Raw genomic sequence first — 13,892 nt, forward strand, 5'->3', positions numbered from 1 at the left:
ATAAGTGGTATTTTTCATTTGGTAGTTTTTATATAAACGACGACAAGAATTCCCCATGGCACTCACGCATGGGTATAGATATCATCCAGTCAAGTACTATGTAATTCAGCCTGTCAATAATGGACACAGGGGGAAGAGGAGCAAGACGCCGCTAGATCTCAAGCTCTAACAATCGAGGGTTTGGAAAAAGGTAAATGTGAATAGGAAATGTTGAAAAGGGGGGGGAGCTATCCAATACGGACAAAGCCGTGGTATTATTCGACTTATAGTTCTATAGCTTAAGCAGCGGGCTTGTTGACGGAGAAGCGGTCCAGGAAATCGGGATCGTTCTCGAGTTCCTCCTTGACCTGTTCAGAGATATCTTGTTAGTACTGCGTATACACCATGAAGTATAGAGGGAGGGGGGGCTTACAATGTCCAATCCACCAACCAACTCACCCTCCACCCACAACTGCGGGAAGGTAGGCCAATCCGCAAACTCCTTCAGGCCCTGTCTCACATCCTCATCGGCCAAGATGTTGAAGAATCCATACTTGACGCTCCGCTCACGCAGAATGCCCACAATCTGCCGACTGAATCCACACTGAGGCGCACTGGGAGATCCCTTCATGAACAGCATCACCGGCGCAGCCTTCACGAGCTCTGCGAGACGCGCGAACAGCGCCTCCTTCGACTGTTCGGGGGTCAATGCGGGGGCGGCGTTGCCGTTCGTGGCGGGCGCCTGTGTAGCGGTGGCGGGGACGTTCTCTCGAGGCACGGCTGTCAATGGTGGGGGGATGACGGTCTTAGAAGCACCGTCTGCAGAGGCGGCGGCACCGGCACCGGCGTGGCGCTCAACGGCATCGCGCACTTGGATTGCTTCACTGCCGCTAATGGTTTCGAGAATATTGTGGTCCCGGACGAGGACTACGAAGGGAACAGCGGTGACGTTGTACTCTTCCGAGATATCAGGGAGCTCCTCGGCGTTAACGCTGAGGAAGGCGATGGAGGGAGGGTTGGTCGCGGGGTACTGAGAGGCGAGGGCGGAGAGGACGGCGCGCATTTGGGCGCAAGGAGCAGCCCAAGGGGCGTGGAAGTAGAGAACCTGCAGGCATGACGGGGGGATGGAGGAGATGATGTTAGGGAATTCGGCCTCAGAGGCGACTTCGACGAGGGAGGACATGATGATAGTTCGGTTGGGTTACTGAGGTGGGGTTTCGGCGGGGAAAACTTGGCGTCTGATGTGACGATGGGAGAGAGAAGATCTGAAAAAGGATGAGTGGAGTTGAATGGAAGGCAGATAAACTTGGGAGCGGAGGAGGATCAGGGAGGAAAGAAGACGAGAGGTAGAGGGGAAAGAGTCACAAAGTGCCCCACGGTGTGGCCGAGATGGAGTGGAAGATGGAGAGGAGCAGAGGATGGCTGGCCGATGGCGAATTTTTGGCCGCTTATCAGATCGAACCATCGGGGCCGTTTGTAATACACGGTCCATACCCGCTTTCTGCTTCTGCGATCTTCGGCGTAAGACGGAGCCTGGGTGGCTCCGAGGCTGCGTCAGCAACAAGATGCTGCAATGGGCGCTATGGAGCAGTCACTCGCGAGCTAATGCAGTTGACTCTATATGTGCTCTACTCCACTATGTAGACTCAATATTGGGTTGGTGATTGTTCATGCAGCTTCTGAACGCAGGAACAGGCTGCTCCGTTGATAGGTCGGCCAGCCCTGCATGCTATCCGTACCGTATCGTAACCAGATAGATTATCATCACGTGCCTCAAAAGTCGGCGGGATTCTGCGTCGCGCGACCTCTTGTCGATCTTCTGGACGCCAATTCCCCATCCTTGCCTAGACCTGCTTGTGACTGTCTGAGTTGTCATTGCGATATCGGAAGCACATTGGGTGATTCTGGTCGATTCCTCTGCAGCCAGCAGGCCTTCCGAGCCCCCGATTTTGTCTTGATTTGTTCTTTGCCGCCCCGGTCGTCGCCCTAACATCATGGGAGGAAACAAGCGCAAGCGCACAGAGGCTGGGTGCTCAGATGACGAGGATCCGGTAAAGAAGAGCTCAGATGCGAATAGCTTTGGCATTGCTCAGACACTCTCGCTCCTAAACTCGGGCAAGACAAAGTCTCAGAACGGTATCGACTCGGAAGAACCTGGGAAGGCGCAGGATGATATGCCCAAAGAAAGAGCTTCGAAGAAGAAGCGCGTGGACGGGGAGAAGACAAAATACCCTGTTCTTACCTATGTCGAAGGCAAATTGCAGTCATCCATCCGAATTGCTGATCTTCAGAGTCTGCTACTCTACTGCTTTGCTGATGGCGTTGCGCCGCAGTGGATCTCAGTCAAGCACTCTGGTCATGTTAGGAAAATTGTCGTGCTGATGGTGCCCGGTCTGGAACTGGGCATGTTCGACGGATCTCTTCCTCTGGATGCGGATTCAGTTAGTGAGAAGGAGACAGAAGAACCTGCCGGTACGGACAAGGCAATGGATGAGGATACAAAAGCAGAGGACTTTGCTCGCTGGAAGCAGGGTCTGCCGCTGGAAGATCGGTCACATCGGTTCAATCCTCGCCCTCTTTCGCGCGATACCCTTCCGGCACCCCTACAGCCGCTAGCGGATATGTTCCCTCACGCCTGGCCCGTAAAAGCCCCCGGTGATTCCAAGTACAACAAAATTCACTCTCCACTGCAAGCCATACTTCTATCTGCTCTACCGAAGGGCAAGGATAGTAACACGAAAGGAGCAAAACCTCCCAAGGTGGACAAGAGTATCGCCTTCCAGCGTACACCGATCACCACTTTTATTAGCTCTTTGGAAGATCTCCGGGAGAACGACTATGTGCTTCATCCGGCTCTGCTCGCCACAGAACAAGAAAAGTCGACTTTGTTGGAGAATCGCAAGCGTGCCGGACATTCCAAGGAAAATGGATGGGTAGATACTCACGTCGAGAGCTTGGAGGCTGGACAGGTACCAGAATCTGAAATCCAGCAAGGCAGCATGACCGCAGGCCGGGATGTGCTAGCGTTGGATTGCGAGATGTGTATCACCGAAGGTGGCCAATCTGAGCTCACGCGCATCAGCATGGTCCGGTGGGATGGTGAAGTCGTACTAGATGAGCTGGTGAAACCCCAGCGACCTATCATCGATTATTTGACTCGTTTCTCTGGTATCACGAAAGAGTTACTCGACCCTGTCACCACGACTCTTGAGGACATCCAGCAGAAGCTTCTCTCTCTCCTTACTCCTCGCACCATCATCGTCGGCCACTCCTTGAATTCCGATTTCAACGCCCTGAAACTCACTCACCCATTCATCGTCGACACCACATTTATCTACCCCCATCCCCGCGGACCGCCGCTCAAGTGCAGTTTGAGATGGCTCACCCAGAAGTATCTCGGGAAAGAGATCCAGAAGGGCCAGACAGGCCACGACTCGATCGAAGATGCGCGCGCTGTGCTCGAACTCGTGAAGCAGAAGTGCGAAAAGGGTGAGCGCTGGGGCACTAGTGAAGCATCGAACGAGAGTATTTTCAAGCGCCTGGCACGCTCCATGCGTTCCGGGAAATCGTCCACCAACGAAGGTCGCACTGGAGCTGTTGTCGACTGGGGCAACCCGGAGCGCGGCTTCGGGTCGCAGGCGACTACATCGATAGGATGCAGCAACGACACCGACGTTGTAAATGGCATTTCCAAGGTAGTCAACGGCGACGACAGCAACCCCTCCATTCCCGGAGGCGGTGTTGACTTCACTTGGGCCAGACTGCGCGAACTTGAAGTTTACCGCGGCTGGTGCAATCGGATGCCCGACCCCAACAACGCGAACGAGTCGACGACGCTCGTTCCCCCTCCTGAAGAAACGACTCCGACATCCGCCGCCGTCTCCCCCACCAAAGAAGCCACTCGCAATCTCGCCGACACCGTCTCCCGCACTGTCTCCAACATCCACCAAATCTACCAATCCCTCCCCCCTTGCACATTATTCCTCGTCTACTCCGGCACCGGAGACCCTCGCGAAGTCAGCCGCCTCCAAGCCATGCACAAGACCTTCCGCGAAGAATTCAACTCCCGCAAACCGTGGGATGAATTGACCGTCAAATGGACCGATACTGAGGAACAGGCGCTCAAGAAGGCCTGTGAGCGAGCCAGAGAAGGCTGCGGGTTTATGTGTGTGAAGTAATTAACATCTTACCTCTTTTCTTCTTTTTCTTTCATCCATTATTTCTTCCTCTTCCGTACGGGACTGTGTTTTTGACCAGGCAGCAGACCGGGTTCAAGATACAGGTCCTGGTGGTTTGGCTCGCTTGTCACGAATGTCTTTCGAGGCTTCTTACGAAAATTCCCCATGCTTTGAACTCTAGATTATGGGTATGCGAGCCGTGCTTCTGATCGACAACTACTCGCCTACTGCTCAACTGCCTAGTATTACGTTCTATCACGGAGAAATAGGCATGACATGCTGGAGCCATATCAAATCGGACATTTTTGGATTGATTGGATAAGAATTGGGCTGGATCGCACCCAATGTGGGGATATCATTGTGCAGAAAAGCTAGACTGGCAATCTCGGCCTAGTGGGGAATTGAATCAAGAAAGAGGGGCGCCATGAAAGAGCTAGTAAATAATAAGGTGGCGGGGTGATCCTATAGATGTTTGTGTAGAAGAAAAAAAACACAAGAGAAAGGGGGCCACTTTTGTACAAATACATGAGAAGAAAGAAAAAGAGGGGATGCCATGTCACCCAAAGATAGAGTACAGATAATACAATTGATAGAAAGAAGGAAGAAAAGGGAAATTAAAGTGAGCGGGTCAGTCTAGCTTGCTTGCTTTTGTGTATCAAAACAGAAGACTTTTTGTTTTTTTGTGTTTTAATAATCCCACATCACTCGCTCTCATCGCGAATCCTCAGTTTCCATTGCTTCTTCACGCTGCATAGCTAATCGTACCATGATGTCTCGCGCTGCGGACTGTGCTTTGCGCTTCTCTCGTGAATCGGGCTTGTGCACGCCGTTTGCGCCGCCATGCGAGTTTTCTTTGCCCGTGTGTAAGGGGGGCGTTGGCTGTTGCTGTTGTTGTCGCTGTTCAGTGTGGTCCGGTACGTCGTCCCCATTCTGATACCCGTTCTGTGGAGTTTGCTCCGGCTCCGATGGACGTGTGTCAGCGTTGGCTGCTGCGGATTGGCGCCGCGACGGGGGCCGAGATCTGCTGCGCAGGCTTCGCGAGTGAGCGGGCCGGTTCTCCTTTGTAGTGCGAGTGTCGCTGGGACTGGAATCGTCGAATTGGGAATCTTTGTGCGCGTTGCCGTTTTGCTCGGTCAGTGGGGTAGTTTTGGGGCTTTGATTGTTGGCGCTGGTGGTGATGTCGGGTTTGGTGGTTTGGCTAAATGATTTGCGCGGGGGTCGGCCGGGTCTTCGTCCGCTGGTTGTGGGTTTGTCTGTTGATTGAGATAGGCGCGGACGTTTTACTATGGCTTCTCGGTGGGATGTGGCGGAGTTGTTGCTGTTGTCGTGGTGGTTGTTAAGGTCGTTATCATGGTTAGGGGTTTGTTGCTGTTGTTGTTGTCGTTGCGAGGGGTTAACTTCGATGTGCAGTTTGGGGGAGCCTGATGGTGTGGGTTCGTGGGTTGTCTTGTCTGTTGTGGACATGGATGTGGAGTCCTTCAGTGGGATTTTGACTGGAGGTAGACTTGCGTCCTCTAAGGAGAAGTCTGCGATGCTGTCCGAGGAGTCTTCGTCGAACGAATCTCCTATCGGTTGGGTGCGTCCGCTCGGAAATGAATCTGGCCAGGGCCGCTTCCGACTTCCTTGTAGTAAGCCTGGGCTTCGTACTTCTGCGAGTATTGTTGTGTCGGCATATAAGGGTGGTGGCGGTGGCGGTTGTACTTGTTTGAGGGTTTGCTCTTCCGCGTAACGGTTCTTCAGCTTAAGTGCTTCATTTTCGAGCTTCAGTCTTTCGATCTCATCGGCTTTGGATCTGAGTTCCTTCAATACCGTTGCGATCATCATGTCCTTGCTAGCGGGGGTGCCCATATCGGATGTGAACCGACCTGGGCCGTTCAATTCGATGCGCAAAGCGGTGAATGCGTTCTTCAACTCGGACATGGTATCGTGAAGGTTGCTGACGGAACTTGTGATGTGATCGAGGCTCAGCCCTTGGTGCTGGATCTGTTGTTCCATCGACAAGTTGTAGGGGTCTAGCTCCGTCGAGGTAGTGGGTACCAGGGCCCCGGCATGGACTGGTGTTCGGTCTTGTCGGGAGGGGGGAGTCGGACATAGAATGCGTTCGAGCGATCCTTCCTTGAATACAGGCTCCACTGTGCGCATGGTAACAATTTCCCGGAACGACACCTTCGATAACTTCCAGAAGATATTGGGGCTGTTCTGTGTTAGCTGGGAAGCGTGAAACAGAAATGATACCCACTTACCCATTGTCTAGAGAGCATAGCACGCCCAGCTTCTGTTGACAGAGCTTACAGGAGATTTCCTGGAGGATCCGGCCTCGTAGGGTGTTCAGCTCTGATGATTGCGGAATTTGCTTCTTCTCCGAGGAGATGGAAATGCGATGCAGCTCGACGCTCAGCCACCCAGCCACTATGGAGTAAGAATTCGAGAGTTTAGCCCACTCGTTCTCGAGCGCAGCCAGCGAACTCGAGCATCGCGAGCACTGGCAGAGGATTGCCGGGCGGGTAAGCCGAGAGAGATCCATGACGGTGGACATGAGGGGGGAAGCACGTTGGAACTCAGGCCGTGAAAGAGCGTATGGCCGTGAGCCCGCGTGAAGTTGCGAGATGAACCAAAGTCAGGGCGCAAACCTGCCCGCAAAAGTCCAGAGGGATCTCGACTGCTGACTCAGCCGTCAATGGAGACACGTTGGCGGGTCGACCATTCCCGATTAGGCTATCGATAAGGGCCGCACGCGTTTCACTGTCGTCATACCCGGCCCTCCGTGTTTCTCCTTCAGTGGCTGGGCCCGGCTTCCGCTCCCCTCCGCGTATCTTTTACGTATGTTACTTACCGAGATGGCTTCTCCTGAGCAGCCAACTATAGCTTCAGCTACTTCAATGTCTAAACTCTTGACATTGCTACCAATTATACAATCTACTGATATGTAAAGAGACTCCCAAAAAAATGATAACTCGATTATGCAATAATTCCACCTCAATACATGCCCTTATCCTATTAATGACTTAGTGTATGGAGGAGAGCGCTGGCCTTTTCTCCCGTTACAGCCAGATATGCAGGTGAGACTTTAAACAAGGCTTCCAATCAACTTCTGTACTAAAACGCCTGTTTATTTCTTAGTGCTGAACTAGTAACTACTACCTACATGCAGGCTGCCAGATATCTACCAGCACACCTGTCACATCCTGACTCTTACGATTCCTTGTTTCTATCCCTCTCCTGCTCGTTATTTCTGACCCCGCCTTGGTCAGATCACAAGTTTGCTCGGACATCCCCCATCGGAGAAGTTAAATTTCCAGGAGAGTATGAACTATAACATTTTTTACCTGCTGAAAACAAACTAGTAGTAGTCTTGACATGCGGGGTTTTTGGTTAGCCTTGTCATAGTTCATATGATTCTTCTACAGTGGGCGCGTAGTTTGTCATCGCAACCTTGAATTAAGTGGATGGATCGAAGTCTCTCTAAGATCCTTCGCATGTACAGAAGATGTTAGGGTGGAACATGGCTTGGTGAAGCTTTGCTGAAGTCTTGCAAATGGTGAATGGTACTGTAAGGTCTGCTTGTGGAGACGTCAGAGATATCAAAGCTGGAGGACGATGCAAATTGCTGAGCAATATGTTTGTTAGCATCTAAGTTTATAGTCCCAGCCGCATCCATCAAGCTGTAGTGGTGCTCAAGACGTGATAAGTCTACTAGAAAAGCGCATATACTCCAATAATTAATCGTGAAAAAGAAACTAGGCCGAATCCAGTATAAACCATGCACCGCCGGGGTACATCTCATTGTCGAATCATATCATTCCGGAGAATCTCCTCCATTGTTCCTATCGGTGATTAGTCACTTTTTGCTTCCCCTCGGAATGTCCCCCGCATGCCCGTTAGATTAACAGCCAATTCGTTGCCGCTGCCTACTTGCTTTTGCTTCAGCCCTGTCATCATTCCAGTTTTGAGGCTCGATGGGATCCTTGGCCCGCTATTCTCTTCGATCCTTGTTTCCTCTAAGGCCATCCCTCCCAATTCCAAGATTCGCATACCGTTCCAGGATCGCCATGGCTAGCGTATCAACAGCTTCCAATGGGAGCAGACCCAGCACGTGGCAGGGTGCCGGTGCAGCTGAGTTTGACCTGAGAAGTGAGTATGACTCATAGCAGAAGAATGCTGCCATTGTGATGTGCACTTTTGCTGAGAATCATATGTCGTAAGGTGATACAATGACCAAGCCAACTCCGGCAATGCTGGAGGCAATCTGCCAGACCACACTCCTTGACGATGTCTTCGGTGAAGATCCAGTGACAAATGATCTTGAAGCTTATGTGGCAGAGCGCACTCAACATGAGAGCGCTCTCTTGGTCATGTCCGGTACAATGGGCAACCAGGTTGCCATCCGCACTCACCTAAAGGAACCTCCGTATTCTGTCCTTTGCGATCACCGGTCCCATATCATCTGCTACGAAGCTGGTGGAGTAAGCTCCCTTACGGGCGCCACGGTCATGCCCATTATCCCGAAGAATGGTGTCCACCTTACTCTGGAGGATATCAAGAAACATGCGGTACTCAGTGATAACATCCACTACTGTCCTACGAAGCTCATCAGTCTTGAGAACACGTTGGATGGTCTGGTTATGCCACTTTCTGAGGCTCGGCGCATCACTGAATGGGCTCATCAAAATAACATCAAGGTCCATCTGGATGGTGCGAGACTTTGGGAAGCAGTGGTGTCCGGTGCCGGTAGTTTGCCTGACTACACTACTTTGTTCGACAGCGTAAGCCTATGCTTCTCAAAGGGCCTAGGTGCTCCCATTGGAAGTATTATTGTTGGCTCGAACGAGTTCATCAAGAAAGCTCGATGGTTTCGCAAGTCCATCGGTGGTGGTGTCCGTCAAGCTGGAGTCATCTCTGCGGCGGCCCGCGTCGCAGTTGAGGAGACATTTGGACCCGACCCCAACGGACAGCAAGGGAAGCTTCTAGGGTCTCACCAAAGAGCAAAGAAGGTTGCCGATATGTGGATTAGCCGTGGAGGCAAGCTATCCCACCCTGTAGAGACCAACATGGTGTGGTTGGACGTTGAGGGGTCGGGATTGGGGCCTGATGATCTGGCCGAGATTGGACGTGAAAAGGGTTTGAAGCTTGGGGGCAGTCGCATCGTCGTCCACTACCGTAAGTATTCCTTTGCCATGGGAACTACTCTCCCACATTGATCTAACATGACTGCAGAGGTATCCGAGGAGTCCCTCTCTCGACTCGAGCAGGTGTTTGAGGCAGCTTTGAGCAAAAAAGTTTGAGCGTAGTATTGACTGAAGTAAATTATAAGGAAGTCGCTGGATAATCGCACTAGTGGATATAGGATAGAACGATCTGAATTGCTAGGAAGTAAATCGAGCTGAAATCGAGTGTCACGCGTTGGATCCACGGAATCGGTAGATGCGGTGTGTCCCGCCCGCCTATGCAAGGCGCACTCTCATTGGCTCAGGTGCGGCCATCCGGGGTTCTGCCTTGTTGGTGCCTGGGGCTCTGCTGGACTTTCAAATTAAAGAGCTGCGGTTTATCACCCCAGCCTTGCTGCTGCATGTTTCTCGGACGACGACTCCTGTCGGACGGTCTCTTGTCTCGTCTCCGTCTCTGGCTCCACCTTTTATGCTCCCTCTATTGCATCTCTTGAGCCTGGCAATGCAGTAGATAGTTGGTGGAGACTTTGCTAACTGTGTGAGTCTAACTTTCCGTTTCTCTGTGCACTGTTATTAGTTACATGGGCATCCTTGACTAATACCAGGAACCTGCTATAGAAATACGCCCAGTCTCCCTCACAAACCCCCTTCGACGGATTCCCTTTTTGCTCCTTGCTTCAATGGTCCAACACTACGAATTCCTGAGCAGTTTAGGACCCAATCTGGTTGGCTTTCAAGCCTGGAGCTATCCATCACGACTGAGATACTTTGAGACCTCGCTGCCTATCGCTGGAAGGCACACTGTATAAAGTCTTGTTTGGTACATCTACTGGCCTCGTTCCTGCCAGTTTATCATCACATACACCAGGCCTTGGATAAACTGGGTGTGATTTCGGGGTGCGCTCTCTAAGGTTGCTGGAACATTGCGCGGGCTGGTGCTGTCGTTTGGTTGCTCGCCAGGTAAGGTCATTCATACCTTCCTGCATCGCTGCAAGAATTTTCGAGCATACAAGCAATCAACTTTAATGCTAGCAAGGCTTATACCCCCAATAGGTCTATGATATGGAGTCCTGTTGATCATCGCCTTGGCTACGCAAAGTTCTATTCCCATTTCTCTACTTGAGTCCCGCACATATACCCTTCAGTGTTTGTCTTGTCATATAGTCTGCTTTTGCATTTTTCTGTCTTTCTCTACTATATTCATACCTTTCCCGGCAGTCGCACTGTTCCTGTCAGCCCTCGACGTCATCATCAATATCCGTGCAGATGGAGGCGACCCAGGAGTCCACTCAGCCATGCACGGACCCTCGCCGCATGGGCTACAACAATTCGGCCCTCCACGAGGATGATCTGACGGACATTGTTTGTATCTTACACCCAAATTCACCTGCAGCCCATGATGCTGTAGCCGCAACTGCGCGCCACGCCCCGCAGCACATCCTACAAAGGGATGCGCTAGAATATGAATGTTCAGATACAGCAGCTTTGGACTTCGCTCTTAGACTGTCATCGAATGTGTATGACGCAAACACGGGCTTTTGCTTCGGACGGAACAGGGCTCGCTGCGATCTTCTCATTGCCGATGCTAACTCGAAACGTATCTCGAACACGCACTTCCGCATCTATCTTACGCAAGATGGGATCATAATGCTGGAGGACACCTCCACCAATGGAACGATCGTAGACAACTGCCGTCTTCGCAAGATTCAACGTGAGAAGAGCCGCATGCTAGTCAATGGTTCCGTCATTCAGGTGCCAAATGGTGAGGGGCAGTCTTCGGAGGAAGTCAGATTCATTGTGCGCCTGCCGTCCCGGGAAGGTTTTGTCATGCAGTACACCGAAAATATGCTTCGCTACTTCGAAAAGATCGAGACGCAAAGAGCAGGTGCAGCGCAACCCAGAGCTCGTACTACCCCCGCGCCCACTCTGCAGATCGCTTCACCTAATACGTACGGCATGCACTGGTCTGGAGGATCGATTTACAACGTGACGGGGCAAATAGGCAAGGGAGCCTTTGCAACGGTCTACAAACTCGCCACGAAGCAGCATGGTTCTGTATATGCAGCCAAAGAACTCGACAAGCGCCGCTGGATGAAAAATGGCATACTCGACAAGAAAGTTGACAATGAAATGCAGATCATGAAAGATCTGAAACACGTGAGTAACCTCAAATGAATTTTCTGACGCTCCCACTTATAACAAATGACTTTTAGCCCAATATTGTTCAATACGTCGACCATCACGAGCACGACAGATGGATATACATTATCATGGAGTATGTTCCCGGTGGAGAGCTGTCCACTTACTTGCAGTCGCATGGCAGGATCGCAGAGGCCCAGGTTAGGACCATGGCGCGACAGATTTTGCATGCACTCCACTATCTACATAAACGGAAGATCACGCATCGAGATATCAAGCCAGACAATATCTTGATTTCGTCTCTTGATCCCCTCCGAGTGAAATTGTCAGACTTTGGTCTTTCAAAAGTAGTTCAGGAAGAGACCTTTTTGAGGACCTTCTGTGGAACATTGCTGTACTGCGCCCCGGAAGTCTACCCCGAGTATGACACTTACCGACGTGGTGAGGTTCGGAAACGGCGCAGGCTGGGTGATCCGTAAGTTCCTGATAACATATGCCCTGCTGAAATTATACTGATCATTAGGCCTCCAAAAACATCCCCATACGATCAATCTGTTGACATGTGGTCGCTTGGAGCCGTTCTCTTCCATCTTCTTTCGGGTGTTCCCCCTTTCGCTCCTCGAGGAGATGATCGTGGTGCTCAGATGCTGCGAATCATCATGACTGAGGATGCCGATTATAGTGAACTCCGCAAAGCAGGCGTCTCAGAGGATGGAATAGATTTTGTCGCTCGACTTTTAAACCGTGACCCCCAGTCTCGCCCGAACGAACGAGAATGTTTTAGGCACCCGTGGATTGCAGGAGTTGCGGACATTGACGATTATGATGATGAGGACTTGTTTCTGGGTGTCCCGGATGAGCTTTCTGACATAGGCGAGGATCTCGAGGACGAAATAGACGCATCTCAGCTGTCTTTGAATGATAAGCCGGCAGCAGAAGTCGCGGCTGAGGAGGACGACGAATTGGCCCAGGCCAAGAAAATCAAGCTTGAATATCCGCCGGAGGAAATTCGCTATCCATCGCTGCCCAGTTTCGACAGTTTCTCGGCTCTTCAACCAGTTTCCCAGTCAACTCCAAAACGACTTTTCGGTGAGATTACGCCATCGATACTTCGAAGTTCTCACGCGCTGGGCGACAAGGTTGATGCATTTGAGGGCGACGACTTTGGCCTCCATGACTTCGTTTCTTCCACTGGTGAGTCGATAATCAGCGACGGCAACAGCCTGAACTCCATCCTCTCCCTGCCGGAAAACCCCGTCGCGGGGTCTGCACCTAGCTTAATGGGAGCTGAGAACCTTGTTGGGCAGCTGAACATGAACTCGTCGCACCCTGGCTTGAACAACATTCCCCGTCACGTCGAGGTGCCGGGGCCGCAAACTAGCGTGGCCGCAGAAGTCCCGAAGGACAAGGCCCCAGAGGCTCCCCCGCAGACCACTATCGATGATGAAACCCCTAAGGCTTCGAAATTCAACCGGCGGATTGAACTCCCCATACCTGATACCGCCAGTGAGCGTTCTAGTCCCGAAACGACAACGGGAAAGACCAACGATGGGCATGCTGAGCCCGACGCTGCTCCTGAAGAGGTGTTCGACATTGAGTTGGCGAATACTATCGATGCCAAAACCGGACAGCGACTTCCTGACTTGCCGAAAAGGGAAGACAATGAGCCTTCCCTACAGCCTGCGTTCGATCAGACTCCAGGCCCTATCCTCAATACTGTGACGCAGCTTAGCAAATCACGCCCCCTCCTTGGAAAGCTGACCACTCTCCCCGGGTCCATCTTTGAGCTCACTATTCCGCTGGAAGCTCGGATGACATCCTGGGGCCGCGGCCCCCAAGCAACCGTATGCTATCCCGAGCCAATGGATACACGGATACCTGCATATGCATTGGAAGTTACCTTTTGGGCACCAGCCATCGAAACCAAGATTGCCGCTGGACACGATTGGATGACGGTCCCTGGCGTGATGGCTATTCTCTCGACCAAAACCCGAAAGTGTATCTGGGTCAATGGAACTGAGCTGCGGCGTGGGCCCGAGAATGACAATGGCGGAGAAGGCTTCCATTTCGGCAAACTGTATACCGGCGATGTCATTACCGTCTATCAGCATCGGAACAAGTTTTTGAAGTTCGCGTGCGAATTTTACCATGGAGATAGTGCTCGCTCACGTCCCGATGAGGAGAAAGGCTTCACCGTGCGCAAAGTCTTGATGCCCAAGGAGAAGGCTGCCAACCGACAACCTGCGCGGAAAGTACCGCATGGGAAGAAGTAGGTGTCGGCATGGTGGCACTTGGTTCGCTGACTCAGTTGGAAATGGCTATGAGGTATGGTGTAATGTCCCTGGTGTGGTTTGGAGTTGTATGTATCTCTTATGTATGGGTTGCATCTTCCTTTGGTCTTGGGGGAACAACTGGGGTGGCTCAGTATTGA

General features: G+C 51.8%; 5 protein-coding genes across 5 annotated transcripts; 3 read left to right on the forward strand and 2 right to left on the reverse strand.

The window, feature by feature from the left end:
• Positions 1-278: 278 nt before the first annotated feature.
• AtWU_02167 (PICOT family protein) lies at positions 279-1,162 on the reverse strand (the record flags this gene model as incomplete). The annotated part of the gene is made up of 2 exons (XM_035497281.1): positions 279-347; positions 413-1,162. The coding sequence occupies 2 exons, from the start codon at positions 1,160-1,162 to the stop codon at positions 279-281; spliced, it is 819 nt and encodes a 272-aa protein (XP_035353174.1).
• Positions 1,163-1,973: 811 nt separating this feature from the next.
• AtWU_02168 (RNA exonuclease) lies at positions 1,974-4,157 on the forward strand (the record flags this gene model as incomplete). Its single annotated transcript, XM_035497282.1, has 1 exon — positions 1,974-4,157. The coding sequence occupies one exon, from the start codon at positions 1,974-1,976 to the stop codon at positions 4,155-4,157; it is 2,184 nt and encodes a 727-aa protein (XP_035353175.1).
• A 711-nt stretch (positions 4,158-4,868) lies between these two features.
• AtWU_02169 (uncharacterized protein) lies at positions 4,869-6,681 on the reverse strand (the record flags this gene model as incomplete). The annotated part of the gene is made up of 2 exons (XM_035497283.1): positions 4,869-6,351; positions 6,401-6,681. 2 exons carry the CDS (start codon positions 6,679-6,681, stop codon positions 4,869-4,871), a joined length of 1,764 nt encoding a protein of 587 aa, XP_035353176.1.
• A 1,525-nt stretch (positions 6,682-8,206) lies between these two features.
• AtWU_02170 (threonine aldolase GLY1) lies at positions 8,207-9,439 on the forward strand (the record flags this gene model as incomplete). The annotated part of the gene is made up of 3 exons (XM_035497284.1): positions 8,207-8,288; positions 8,361-9,314; positions 9,372-9,439. 3 exons carry the CDS (start codon positions 8,207-8,209, stop codon positions 9,437-9,439), a joined length of 1,104 nt encoding a protein of 367 aa, XP_035353177.1.
• Positions 9,440-10,588: 1,149 nt separating this feature from the next.
• On the forward strand, positions 10,589-13,734 carry AtWU_02171 (serine/threonine-protein kinase; the record flags this gene model as incomplete). The annotated part of the gene is made up of 3 exons (XM_035497285.1): positions 10,589-11,479; positions 11,536-11,936; positions 11,985-13,734. 3 exons carry the CDS (start codon positions 10,589-10,591, stop codon positions 13,732-13,734), a joined length of 3,042 nt encoding a protein of 1,013 aa, XP_035353178.1.
• Between the last annotated feature and the right edge of the window lie 158 nt (positions 13,735-13,892).

The sequence above is a fragment of the Aspergillus tubingensis genome (genome assembly GCF_013340325.1).
Source record: "Aspergillus tubingensis WU-2223L DNA, scaffold_3, whole genome shotgun sequence".
Classification (NCBI taxonomy): Eukaryota; Fungi; Ascomycota; class Eurotiomycetes; order Eurotiales; family Aspergillaceae; genus Aspergillus; species Aspergillus tubingensis.